This window comes from Protomyctophum bolini, assembly GCF_963924005.1.
Source record: "Protomyctophum bolini genome assembly, chromosome: 20".
NCBI classification, from domain to species: domain Eukaryota; kingdom Metazoa; phylum Chordata; class Actinopteri; order Myctophiformes; family Myctophidae; genus Protomyctophum; species Protomyctophum bolini.
In genome coordinates this window covers 36360601-36375122 of record NC_137881.1, presented here as the reverse complement: position 1 = coordinate 36375122, position 14522 = coordinate 36360601, and the positions used below count along the sequence as shown (strand labels likewise).

Sequence of the window (14522 nt, the reverse complement as noted above, 5' to 3'; positions counted from 1 at the left end):
ACAGGCAGTTTGCAGCCAGAGCAGCAGCCCGCCTCCAGCAATGGAACCAAACGACCTACTGGGGTGCTCTCGACGTGGAGCTATACTCTTCGCCGGCAGCGCCACCCTCACCTGCTCCGTCTGCGGCTGCCCCTCCCACCCCACCACCGAGTGCGTCCTCTCAGCCTCCAGACCTTCATCCAGACCAACCTCCAGACCCACCCCAGCCCCCACCCACTCATCGCACCCCCAGCCAGCCCCCGACAAGCAGCAAAAACCCCGTCCCACTGGCCCGACCGCCTTCCCCTCCTCCTCCCAAGCCCTAGACAAGCGGGGAAGAAAAATTATGTTTATCGGCTCCCAAATGCTGTGCAACAATTTCAATGACAAGGGCTGCTCAGTAAACTCGTGCAGAATGCTCCACGTTTGTTCCTACTGCTGCGGAGCACACACCCGGACCAGCTTCCCCCACAACCCCACCAAACCAGCCAGCAGCTGACTAATCGAGCACCTGGCCACCCCCGTCAACATCCCCGCCCTAGCCAAAGCGCTAACTCACCATCCCGACACCCCATTCATCCTGTTTTTCATAGACGGACTCATTAATGGATTTTCACCAGGCCTTTTCTCACTCCCCGAGCTATCCCATTCCTGCAAGAACCTCCAGTCCGCCCTATCAGAACCCGACATCGTCACCTCCCTAATAGAGAAAGAAACACAACAAGGATTCATGATAGGACCATTCGACTCCCCCCCGTTCCCCTCATACCGCATCAGCCCCCTGGGTGTGGCAACCAGGAAATATTCAGGAAAAAAACGACTAATCATTGACCTATCTGCCCCACACGGTTCATCCATCCCCAGCATTAACAGCCTCATCCGCAGCGCCGACTACTCCCTCAAATATTCAACCATAGACCACGCCATCACCCTCATCCGACTCGCCGGGCGTGGTGCCTGGCTGTCAAAAGCCGACATCACGTCGGCCTTCAAAGTCCTCCCCCTACACCCAGACTCATTGCACCTTTTTGGCGTTCACTGGAAAAATACATTTTATTTTTCAGTTAGATTAACATTCGGTTGCAAAAGCTCCCCAGACTATTCAACAACCTCTCAGAACTCCTCTGCTGGATAATGCTCAACAACGACCACATCCCCCACCTAGTTCACCTCCTGGGTGATTTCCTCACCATCGACCCCCCATCAGCCCCCCCCGCCCGCAGCCTAACGTGCCTAAAAACCACGTTCGCGGCGCTCGGCATCCCCCTCGCAGATGAAAAAACAATGGGTCCCCTGACCAAAATCGAGTTCCTGGGCATCGACCTCGATTCCGTCACATTTCAAGCCTCACTACCCCCAGAGAAATTAGACCGCATCTCACTCCTCATCTCCAACTTCCTCGAAATCCCGTCATGCACCAAACAACAACTCCTACAGCTCCTAGGCCACCTCAACTATGCCACCAGAATTATCCCACAAGGCCGTTCATTCATTTCCCACCTCCTCCACCTCGCCGCATCCGCCCCGTCACTCCACCACCACGTCAGACTAGACCTACCATGCCGCATAGAGCTCAGGCTCTGGCACCTCCTGCTGACCAACTGGAACGGTGTGACCTTTTTCTATCATGACTTCCACTCCTCTCCAGAAGACCTGGACCTATTCACTGACGCGGCACCCTCCGTAGGTTTCGGGGGGTACCACAGAGGGAGGTGGTTCGCCGAGAAGTGGCCAGAAGAGCTTTTTTCCCCCCCCTTTTCCTCCGCCCACTCCTCAGCCCTCTTCGAAATGTACCCAGTGATAGTCGCGGCCTCTCTTTGGGGTCACGAATGGACCAGCCGCTCAGTCCTCATCCACTCCGACAATCAAGCCACCGTCCAAATAATAAACAAAGGTCGCTCTCCCTCACTACCCCTCATGGCCCTCCTCAGACGCCTCACATGGATCTCAGTCACCCACAATTTCCTCATCCAAGCAGCTCACGTCCCCGGTCATCACAACGCAATAGCAGATTCACTCTCACGCTTCTCCTTCCAGAAATTCAGGCGATTGGCCCCATCCGCAGACCTCCACCCGACTCCAGTTCCTCCGTTTTCACAGATGACCTTCCCTTAGATCATCCACTCCACGACCTCCAGACCATCTCCAGAAACCACATTCTACAAGGTATTTCCCCATCCACACTCTTCCTACTGGACAGCCTGGCGCACTTTCCAGTCATTCCACTCCACCTTCGGCCTACATTTTCCTTCCCTGGACATCACCCTCACCTCCTACATCAGCCACTGCCATTCATCACGGGCCATGCTTCCTTCCACCATCCGAGTCTACTTATCAGGTATCAATTTCATTTCCAAACTCATAACAGGAGCCCCTCACCCCTTCTCACAGCACGCACACGTCACACTGCTCCTTAAGAGCCTGAAACGGAAGGAGCCTCACAATCCTCCTCTCCGCCAACCCATCACCTATGACATCCTCTCGGGATGCATCAATACACTCCGCTCAGGATATTCTAGCCCTTCCACAGATTCCACCCTGGAAGCCATGTTCCTGCTAGCATTTTTTGGCTTCCTCAGGAGCTCGGAATTCACTACACCTAACTCCACATTCATCCACAACAAACACCCCTGTTTATCCGATCTGAGCATCATTGATTCCACCACCATCATTTTCACCCTAAAATACAGCAAAACGGACCAATATGGCAAAACGACACCCATCTACCTGTTCAAACTCGACTCACATCTCAGCCCATACGAACCCTTAACCCGTCACCTCCGTGCTAGGCTCTCTTCCCGTGCCTCTCCTCTCGATCCTCTGTTCACTACAGATTCCGGCTCCGTAGCCACCAGACACTGGTTCCTCTACCACCTCCGCCAGATCCTGACCAAGGCCGGATACTCCGCATCCGACTTCTCCGGCCACTCATTCCGGATCGGCGCCACCTCCACAGCCTCCAGACAAGGTATAACCGACCACACCGTCCAACTCCTTGGGCGCTGGTCTTCCCAAGCATACCATGCTTATATACGGACGAGTGTCCAGGACCTCAGAGCCGCTCACGGCTCCCTGGTCCAGCGAACGCTCCATAATTGATTCCAATCATTCGAACTACTTTGGGGTCTCGTATTGGGGGCGTGTCCATACACGACCAGAAGGACGCCCCGCTACTCAGACCCCATGCCAAATACTCAGGGTTTCCTACCCCCCCGGAACCGGGCCTACGACTCCCCCTCCCCCCACAGGGCTACGCCCTATCATCCTCCACTTCCCTCCCAGGGGCCTAGTCTCACTAACATCCTCTCCCCCTCACTCCCTCAAGATTCCCCTGTAACTCCAACTCATCCCCTCATCCTCACTCCCCCTCCCCACCCCCTCCTTTCACTCTTCCTCCGGCCCCTGGAAACTTCCACATCCCTACTAGTGAATTGAAGTTGGTACAACATATGTTCAGGAGGAAGACCACACTTACAAGCTAAGATCGTTGGCCTCCTCTGCCACCATGCCATGCTAACTCTCTCCCTAGCCTCAGGTATCGAGCCCAATCAGCTCGCCATTTACCTGCCATGGTTACCAACGCCAGCTCCACCCTCACCACTCACCGAGACCTCGCTGCCATGGCAACCGCCAGCACTCCACCCTATCGCCGCCTCGCTGCACAAAGGGAAGTGTATTTATGCCAGCCTGTTTCACCAGCCACTCGTGCATCGTAACCCTCCCTCCCACCCGCTTCTCTTACTAACTCTCGTTCTCCAGTTTCAGGTTCCGACGGGGGTCTCGTATTGGGGGCGTGTCCATACACGACCAGAAGGACGCCCCGCTACTCAGACCCCATGCCAAATACTCAGGGTTTCCTACCCCCCCGGAACCGGGCCTACGACTCCCCCTCCCCCCACAGGGCTACGCCCTATCATCCTCCACTTCCCTCCCAGGGGCCTAGTCTCACTAACATCCTCTCCCCCTCACTCCCTCAAGATTCCCCTGTAACTCCAACTCATCCCCTCATCCTCACTCCTCCTCCCCACCCCCTCCTTTCACTCTTCCTCCGGCCCCTGGAAACTTCCACATCCCTCACCCCCTACCCTTCCCCTCTTCCCAACCCGACATCCTCCTCCTCTCCCCCTCCCAAACGGGACACATCCTACACGAACAGTCAAGGCCTCCATCCCAATGCATCTCACCCCATGCATCGTTCCTCTCAATGCGTTTTTCTAATGCATCATCCATCCAATGCATCTCATCCTATGCATCATTCCTTCTCATGTTCCACCTCTCTTCTAAATAAACACTAAACCATGTTAAACGATGTTCGATTGAATGTGTGGTCTGTACTAGTGAATGACATTTAGTCGACTAAAACGAGACTAACACGAAGACATTCACAAGGCGCCGGTATAGGCTACGACTCACAGTAACAGGAGTTGGTGACGGAGCAGGAGGCGGAGAAGTCGAACTGGATGAAGGCGTCGGCTCCCAGGGAGATGTCGGTGGTGACGGCGTAGCGCGTGTTGGACTTCTCGATGAAGGCGAAGGCCGGTCCGTCCGAGCCGCACACGGGCATGCGCGTGCCCCCGGGGTGCAGCAGCCACGAGCGGCCGTCCGCGGACGAGAAGTCGTCCTCCAGAGGACCCCACCCGCTGGCGCTGCCGCCCACCACCACCTGTCACATATTATTATTATTATTATTATTATTATTATTATTATAGGACAATGTGGTGTTATAGACTTAGTCCACTGGGGTTTTCAACCTTTTTCAGACCTTTTCTTCTTTTCTCTCGCCATTGGAGTCATGGAACCAGTGTTGTTTTCGTCAACTAAAACTAAGACGAAAAATGTTCTTCGACTACCTTTTTTCACTGAGGAAAACTAAATGGAAACTAAATGACTAAAACTGAGACTAAATATATTGACAATTTCGTCAAAAAATAAAAACTAGACTAAAATGTTAGGAAGGGAATAGTGGACAAGAGATCCAGTATAAATCATTTTACACCTGGTTGCATGGTGAAAATAGCCGATCGGCTATTTTCAGCAAGTGTAAAATGAGCCATTACGACACCATCAAGGCCTGGAAAAATATATTTTAGTCGAGTAAATCAACTGTAGATTTAGTTAGCATGACATTTCGTCGACTAAAATTAGACTAACACTAAAACATTCCAGGTGACTAAAGTGTGGCTAAAACAAAATTAAGTTTTTATTCCAAAGACCATGACTAAACTAAAATAGAATTTTGCTGCCAAAAACAACACAGCATGGTCCTATACCTGGTCAATGACCCAGGGGCTGTAGAAGTGTCCGTTCTCGGACGGCTGCCACCAGCGCAGGCGGGTGGCGGGGGTCCGCCCGCGCAGCGGGATCTCCAGTCCTGCATCTGGACCCAGGAAAGACCCCCGTCCACCGAGAACTGCAGGAGCACGGGCTGAGAGCGAGGGTCCGGGGCCGCTTTGCCACACCCCAACCTCAGGAAGAACTGGACGAACCTGTTCACACACACGCACACGCACGCACACGCACGCAAACACACACACACACACACGCAGAGGTTTGTATACTACAGTATACAGTATCATAGCTGACAATACGATACATGGACGATATTGGATCATTATGGCGATACGATTCGATTCAATTCAACGATTTGAAATCGATGCAGTATAGCTATTTAGCCAAGAAATTAAATCTGTGTGAAACGTGTGGATATAGTGCATTGGTTTTAAAGGGAAAATGTATGAATGTGGATATAAATGAGTAAACAGTGATTCTCTGGCAAATACAGACATTATATTTTAACACATATTATAATATTATTAAATTAAATATTACATTTTAACATACCGGTAATAAAAAAAAAAATACATAAACCCATACCTTGACAAGAACACAGAGAATACACACACATGCATCGATATACCAAGTGTACCAATATTGAATGGAAAACTTAAAATTGCGCACGAGTACTTATAGCATTGATGCAATCAATAATTTGCCTTGCAAAACTATGATACGATACAAAGTCAATGTTGCTGTTTCGAAATACTTCGATTCTTGAAATGAAAATAGATTTTTTTCGATGCAGTTACTATATCGTTACACACCCCTAGTGCGGATGCAGACTCTGCATAATGGAAGCCTTGTACAGTACATAACCATAGTGGTCTGAACATTATACTGGCATGGCCAAGAACAAAGCCAAATTACCTAGTAAATAGTGTGCGTGCGTGCGTGCGTGCGTGCGTGCGTGCACATTACCTAGCATTGGTCAGGTCCATGTCTTGGGTCAGTAGCATTCTCAGTCCGTCCTCGCTGAAGAACAGGTGGTTTCCACTGGACATGATGCCACACTTCCTGCTCAGCTTCCCTCCACTGAGCAGAGCGAAGCGCTCCGAGTCCACCGCCCCTCCTGCACGCACGCACGCACGCACACGCACACACACACACACACACACACACACACACACACACACAGGCATAACATGTTTTGGGCCTACCCGATAAAAGCCTCGATGTGGCTTATGGATCCGACAAGTTTCTACAAGTACTTTTGGAATATAGTTTGTTTGGTACATCTCTCCTCAGAAAGGTCTGGTGATGCCAGGTTATCAGTACAAGACAACAACACACACACATATACAAGCCCCTCACAACATGGGGTCGTGGTATAAAAAGAGTTTGAGAACCCCCGAAGTAGGGCATTAATTTATGAAAAAAGATATAAACAATTTGAAACATGGAGACATGTTTCAAATGTATTGTTCTATTGTTTTGTTGACTGGATCTGCCGTTGCGCCAGCAGCTGGGCTTTTTAACTTTTTTCGCTGCTATCTACGTTTATAAACGTATAGCTAGGCTAACGGTAATTGGCCATATTATTATTACTTATGCCAGGTTTGTCGGTGTCCTCCAACAAGGGCCAATAAAGGAACCGCACCATTCTTGGTGACGTAACTAAGGTACGTTTCAAGGTTGGTATATAAGGTCAATAACGGGTCTAAAGGATTTAGAATAGCAGAGAGCTCTATAGGACTCAGAGCAGCAGTCGTACCCAGACAGACAGCAGAGAGCTCTAGGACTCAGAGCAGCAGTCGTACCCAGACAGACAGCAGAGAGCTCTAGGACTCAGAGCAGCAGTCGTACCCAGACAGACAGCAGAGAGCTCTAGGACTCAGAACAGCAGTCGTACCCAGACAGACAGCAGAGAGCTCTAGGACTCAGAACAGCAGTCGTACCCAGACAGACAGCAGAGAGCTCTAGGACTCAGAACAGCAGTCGTACCCAGACAGACAGCAGAGAGCTCTAGGACTCAGTCGTACCAGCAGTGGAGCGCCTCATGGTGAGCTCTGTGGCACGCATGCAGGCACGCACACATGTACACACACACACACACACACACACACACACACACACACACACACACACACACCCACACACCTTCAAAGTCCTCCTTGAGGAAGTCTGGGTTGGGCGTGTTGGGCAGCGAGCAGTCGGGACCAGAGTACCCCGGGTCGCACACGCAGTGCGACCCGCCCTCGCACGCCCCGTGGCCGTGGCACATGTCCTGGCACTGAGGCCCCACGTACACGTTGTCCAGGGCCCAGGTGGAAGGGGCCTGGCCCGACAAATAGAAGCCCTGGTACCAGCGGAACCTCACCGACCTGGGAGACAGAGAGAGGGAGAGGTGGAAATAATAATATGAATAGTTTCATTTTGGTTAGTTTTTCTTTTTTTAAACATAGTGTTCCGCGTACACTCAACAATGCACGTCTCACAGTCATGGATCAAATCAGTCAACAATAATGTATACTAGGAACACATAAGCGGCAAGCCTATAGTCTCCCTCCTCACACTGAAGTCACTCAAGCAAAATGTATTTATATCCCCATGCTGAGATTCAGGTTCATTAACAGCAGCCAGTAAAAATGAAACAGCCAGTGTTGACTAAAACTATGACGAAAAACGTTTGTCGACTCTCTTTTTTCACTGAAAACTTTGCGATGATGACTAAAACTGAGACTAAACATAATTGACAAATTCGTCAAGAAATACAAACTAGACACAAATGTTAGGAAGTGGTGAAGAGAACGGAAATAAATGAAAGTATTTTTATGTGTGCTCTCAAAATAGCAGATCTACAAGCTCATCCCACATTCCACTGCGACGCATGTGAGCTTGTATACTCTGCTATTTTCAGCATGCAGCAAAGACTGACATCCCTGTCTGGGCGTCCATCTTTAATGCTAAATAAATAGCGTCAATGTCAGCGAGCTGAAACGAAGCCATCCTTGCTCTAGAAAGCGCCAATGTTTCCATCTAAACCACCGGATAATCAGCAAAGACCTCAGAACATTGCGCATTTTATCCAAACCATGGAGAGCCCCGTAGATTTTGAGTTATTCAGCTTTTTATAGTCAGCCTGTTTTGGAGGTGGACGGCAGATCGCGGTTGCGCAATCCGGTCTAGGATCGCTAAAGAAAGGAAAGGCCTTTCCTGATATAATAATTATCAGACGGAACATTGCGCCAGAGGCAGTTGCTGGTTGGATTCCTTATGACGGAACGTTCTGGCAGGAGCAGTAAAACCGCTAAAGGCTCATACATACTCCAGTTTTTGGCGATAGGTTATCACCGCGGTGTAGTTTTTAAAAGGTTGGAAAACTACACCATTACGTCAGTCGCGGTGGTGATCAGCTATCACCGCGGACACAGACCCATCTCTCTGTTTTTACTATCAGACAAGTCTTTTCACTCTGGAGCTATCACCCCGTTCACTGATTGGTCTAGAAGTTGGGGAAACCACAGGGAGGCGGGCTCAGTCTTTAAGGACATCACCGCGAGTATGATGGCCTCAACTCTTATCACCGTTTTAGGTGATAAGCTATCACCTAAAATGGTGATAACCTATATCTGTATGTATGAGCATTAAAGGGTAAGACCACTTTTTTTGAGGTTTGGGTTGTGTAGTTACTTTGCCATGATGCTACTCCAAATGTGGACAAGAAATAAAAAAATACTGCTCCAGTGATTAGAAATTGACAATTCAAAATATGCTCCTCATTGACTTGCATTGTAGCTCAAACAGCTCTCAAAGGCACTCTTTTAGTACGTATACAAACACAAACAAAGTTGATTCAGACAATATAGAGCATCACCAAAACTCATGCAGTTTTATTTTTTCATAAAAATGTTAGATTCCTGTTGATTTTACTATTTGAAGATCTGGATCCGGATCCACGGATCCAGTCCGGGTTTTCTTCCCAATAAAATGGACAAATCAACAGGAAGATAACATTTTTATGAAAAAATAAAACTACATGAGTTTTGGTGATGCTCTATATTGTCTGAATCAACATTGTTTCTGTTTGTTTACATACTAAAAGAGTGACTTTGAGAGCTGTTTTAGCTACAATGTAAGTCAATGAGGAGCATATTTTGAATTATCAATTTCTAATCACTGGAGCAGTTATTTCTTATTTCTTGTCCACATTTGGAGTTGCATCATGGCAAAGTAACTACACAACCCAAACCTCAAAAAAAGTGGTCTTACCCTTTAAAGGTAGAGTAAGTGATTTCACTTAATTCAAATATCTCCTCACTTCAGGTTGCTGGGAGAGGCTGCTGGGAGAGGCTGAGTGTGACCGGTGACGTCAGACGCCGGTTTGACAGCTGTCAGCGAGCGTATGTATCGAAAAAGGTGCTCAGAAACACGGGAAGAAAATGTAATATCTTAAGTCAATAAGTGAACAACTTTGGCAAAAAATCTGTCAGACGTCTCTACTAATATGACTGATAAAACGAGCCGCGCCACGCGGCTAAGGGAGAAGGAGGAAGAAAGAAAGGAAAACGAGAATACAAACAGTGACTTCAGTGCTATCATGGCAGAACTCAAGCAGCACCGGGAGGAGTTTAAAACACTCCTAAAGTCTCAGAGTGCCTCGCTCAAGTCACAGATTGACGAGGTGCATAATTCACTTGAGAATCTTCTTGATGTAAAAGTGAAACACCTTGAGCGCCTTATTGCAGAAAACCGAGACGAGTTGAAATCTGAGCTGGACACGAAGGTAACAATATTGCAGAAAAACCTTGACATTGACATTGGGCAAGTCTCTGCTAGAATGGATATACTCGAGACAAAACTGGCAGAGGCAGGAACATGCCCAGCCAACAGATTCCGATCGGATGTGTCTATCATTATTGTGGGCCTCCCGTTCATCGACGGGGAAACCCCCCGGGAGAGAGCGAGCTCTTTATTGTATGAGGGGCTACTGTGTGACCCGGTACCTGAAATCGTCAACGCGGAGCGGACAACGCCGCGAGGACGGGGTCCGGGGGTGATCAAGGTGGAATTCCGAACGGTGCAGGACAAGGTGGCGGTGCTGCGACTTAAGAAGAACTTGAGGGACATCGAAGGATTTGCCCGGGTTTTCATTCACTCGGCTAAGTCACACACAGAGAGGTTGATCGACTTGACTTTCAGAACCATTCTCAAAGAAATCCCGGGTGGGAAGGAATATTTCTTGACCGGCAATGGGAGGCTGGTGAAACGTGACAGGCAGCAGGATCAGCACGAGCAACAGGATACAGAGAACGGTGCCACTGCCAGGCGGCATAGCAGCGGGCCCACAAGGCGGGTGCCACCGGCCAACAGTGAGGATGAGTCGAATGACTGAGAGGTAACTGCCCAACCCATAAATAATGCCCGTTTTAAATCTCGGGAGGCTGACAATCTGACACTAGTGCATTGGAATGTAAACGGATGGACTATGTGGAACAGTGCACTCAGATCAATTATATTACTGGACCATAGCCCTGATATTATTTCACTGAATGAAACTCATTTAAAACGAAATGAAGTAATTGAGTTGCAGGGCTATTCTTGGTTTGGTCAAAACCGACCCATGCATATTAAAGCAGTTAAAGGATCGGGAGACGTTGGTTTCTTCGTTAAGAATATTTTATTTGAGGTTTATGAAATTAAAATAAAGGATAAATCAGTGGAAGGAATACTTGCACTACAATTCAACGATAAAGTTTCTGACTACTGTTTTGTTATTTTCACCTGCTATTTACCCCCAGAAGGATCCACGAGATCAACCAATTCTCATTCTTTTTTTGAGTCTTTAACGACCCAGATGTTTATATTATCTGAAGTAGACGCGATTTACTTGTGTGGGGATCTAAATTGCCGGATTGGTAACCTTGATGACTTTATTAATGAAGTGGATAATATTTCTACTAGGGTTAATTTAGACAGCACCGTTAACAGCTATGGAGAAATATTAATTGAATTTTTAAGAGATGTAAAGGGCTGTGTACTCAACGGTAGAATGCCTTTGGGCAATGACAATTTTACATCAATCTCAGTTAAGGGTAAAGCAGTAGTAGACTATATTATTGTCCCACATGAAGGTTTAAATAACTGTGTTGCATTTTATGTTTTCACCCCAAATGAATTAATTGAGAGAGTGGGCGGTGAGGGTTTCTCATTATTAGGCGATAGGTGCAAAATACCTGATCATTCCTTACTAATGTTAAAATTTCAAGTGAGACCATATTTTGTTAATGAAAACTAAGGGTCGATTCATACTCCTATTTTAGAGCCGAATAAAAGTCGGTTCGGCGCTGTAGAGCCTACAATTTGACGTCATTTGAGGTTCGGGGGGGGGCGGGTACCGTCCTAAAGTCGGCTCTTCGGTGCTACTGAAAATTTCTGACGAGCCGAAATCATTTCGGCACTACAGCGCCGAAACAGGAGTATGAATCGGCCCTTACAGTCACAGCATCCTAGAGAAGCATTACCAAGACAACCCCCTCAGTCGTTTCTGTCCTCTAGCCAACATAATACAATACTATTGGAAGTGACTGAGCAATTGGGATGCAGACAACTTGGTCAAAATAATTTAGATGCTTGTTATGATAAACTATGGGGGTGTGTCTATACAGAACTGCAAAATTGTGGAAAACGAAAAGGATCAAATAAAGAGTTCAGAAAATCCTACAAACCCTACTGGAATCGAGACCTTCAAACTCTATGGGATAATCAGCTGAGAAAGAATTTTTAAGGTGTAAAAATAAAAATCTGAGAGAAGGACTAAAGATAGAATTTAAGAAAAGACAAACTGAATTTGACAAGAGGATACGTACTGCAAAACGCAAATTTAATAGAGGTCTTTCATTACAGATTGATTATTTACACACTCATAATTCCCAACAGTTCTGGAGTGAAATAAATAAATTGGGACCAATAAAATCTAGAGAAATACCTATGGAGGTAAGCCTAGAGAATGGTGAATGTAGTTCCGAATTAGGGGTTGTTTTGCAAAAATGGGAAAATGACTTTTCTAATTTGTTCTCTGGTTGTAATCATTTGTTTGATGAAATGTTTTTGAAAGAAACTTATTTGTTTAAAAAAATTAATGGAAACTCAAATGAATTCCGATACAACCAGTAGCAACATGTGTTTGAATGCAAACTTTTCTAGAGAAGAAATACAAAATGCTATAGACAGATGTAAAATGAAAAAAGCTACTGGAATCGATGAAATCTCTAATGAGGTGCTGAAGTCACCGAGGTTGTTTAATGTTTTGTTTGAATTATTTCAGTTTTGTTTTGACAGTGGCATCACTCCTACACAGTGGAATAAGAGCATTATTAAACCTATCCCAAAGTCTTCAAAGAATGATCCAAAGTTACCACTTAGCTATAGAGGGATAAGTCTTATTAGTTGTGTATATAAACTGTATTCCTCAATTTTAAACAGTAGACTTGGAGACCATCTTGAGAGAACAGGTCTACTTGTGGATGAGCAAAACGGTTTTAGAAAAGGGAGAGCATGTATTGACCACATTTATGTCGTCTCTACTATTATACATTCAAGAATTAAGCAGAATAACTCTACCTTTGCCTGTTTTATTGACTTCAAGAAGGCATTTGATTGGATTAACAGAGACCTACTACAGTACCGATTGTTACAATCTGGAGTCAATGGGAAATTTTATAATGCCATCAAGTCCCTTTATCAAGCACCAGTTGCCTGTGTTCAGATTAATAAGTATAGAACTGGATGGTTCCCGCAACAATTTGGGGTGAAACAAGGAGACATACTGTCCCCAACATTATTCGCCATTTATGTAAATGATTTAGCCCTCAAAATCAAAGATTCAGGCTTGGGAATTACAGTTGGCGATCAAAAAGTGAGCATATTATTATATGCAGACGACATAGTCTTACTTGCGGAACAGGAGAACGATCTGCAGTTAATGCTGAATATTGTTGCAGACTGGTGCTGGAAATGGAGACTGGAAGCAAACCAGGACAAAACCCAAATTGTACACTTCAGACAGAAAGCAATACACAGAAGTTCAGTTGTGTTTAATTTGGGGTCAATAGGGTTGTGTTATACTGATCAGTACAAGTATCTTGGATTGACCTTAGATGAGCACATGACATTTAATGATGCTGTCAATATCCTAGCTCAGTCAGCGGGCAGGGCACTAGGCTCTGTCATGAACAAAGTGAAACACTGTGGACGTTTAGGATTCAAAGCTTACACACAACTTTACGAATCAGGCGTATGTCCGGTGTCTGACTATGCTTCTGGTGTTTGGGGTTGCCGAGAATATGCGAGCTGTAACAACGTGCATCATAGAGCTATTAGATCCTTTCTGGGAGTCCATAAACTGACTCCATTGCTAGCAATTAACGGGGATATGGGTGGGAACCTCCAAACATCAGACACAAATGTGAAATGATACGGCTATGGAATAGACTGGTGAAGATGTCTGAGGAGAGACTCACCAAAAAGATCTTTTACTGGGATCTTAGAGGTGGTCACCCCTGGACAAATGAACTGAGAAGTTTACTTTATTCAAATGATTTATTTTTTATTTTTCAAAATAGATTACAATGTAATGTCCAACAAATTAGAAATACAATGTTCTCCAGGTACAAAGAAAACTGGTGTAGGGACCTATGGTACAAACCTAAGTTGCGAACCTACTGCCTTATAAAGGACATACCGTAAATCCTTCAATAAACTCCTCCTTTCTATTAATTACCGAGCCCCTATTAATCACCGGTGATGGCGTTGAATTAAGTAAATAAATTCCGGCCTCCTTTTATGAGCCGGGGTTTTTTGTGTTGTTTTTTTTCTTCCAAGTGCCGTATCTGTTACTTTCGCTGCTCTGGCTGGCTGTGCCTGCCTGTCACGTCAGCGTCCACTGTCCAGATGCCGTGGCCGCGGTGCTCGGCTCGCACACAATACAACAAAGTTAATAACTTCGGGAGAGAGCCCCCACAGATCTGCCCTTCATGCAACGAACGTATTGGTTCTATAAACGGCAGATCGATGAGCGCATGGGGGGTTTTGCAGCCTGGCGCAGCCCCATGCGCCTTTTGGATCTCTCATTTTATGGAACGAACGTAGCCTACCACCGGTATGCTGTTAGCTTGTTGCTAACGCACGCTAACGGGACACCGTTAGCAACAAGTCTCTCTCTCTCAGACGTTCTCTACGTCTCTCTCTCTCTCTCTCTCTCTCTCTCG

The 14522-nt window shown here is 46.7% G+C and overlaps 1 protein-coding gene across 1 annotated transcript in view; it reads right to left on the bottom strand.

The window, feature by feature from the left end:
* Window positions 1–14522, bottom strand: part of LOC308335359 (reelin-like) — a gene marked incomplete at both ends in the record, with an annotated part of 109364 nt that overhangs the window by 27871 nt on the left and 66971 nt on the right. The window contains 5 exon segments of the mRNA XM_080792378.1: window positions 4393–4642; window positions 5250–5347; window positions 5350–5465; window positions 6235–6385; window positions 7414–7637. Coding sequence (XP_080648504.1) covers window positions 4393–4642; window positions 5250–5347; window positions 5350–5465; window positions 6235–6385; window positions 7414–7637 — 839 coding nt within the window.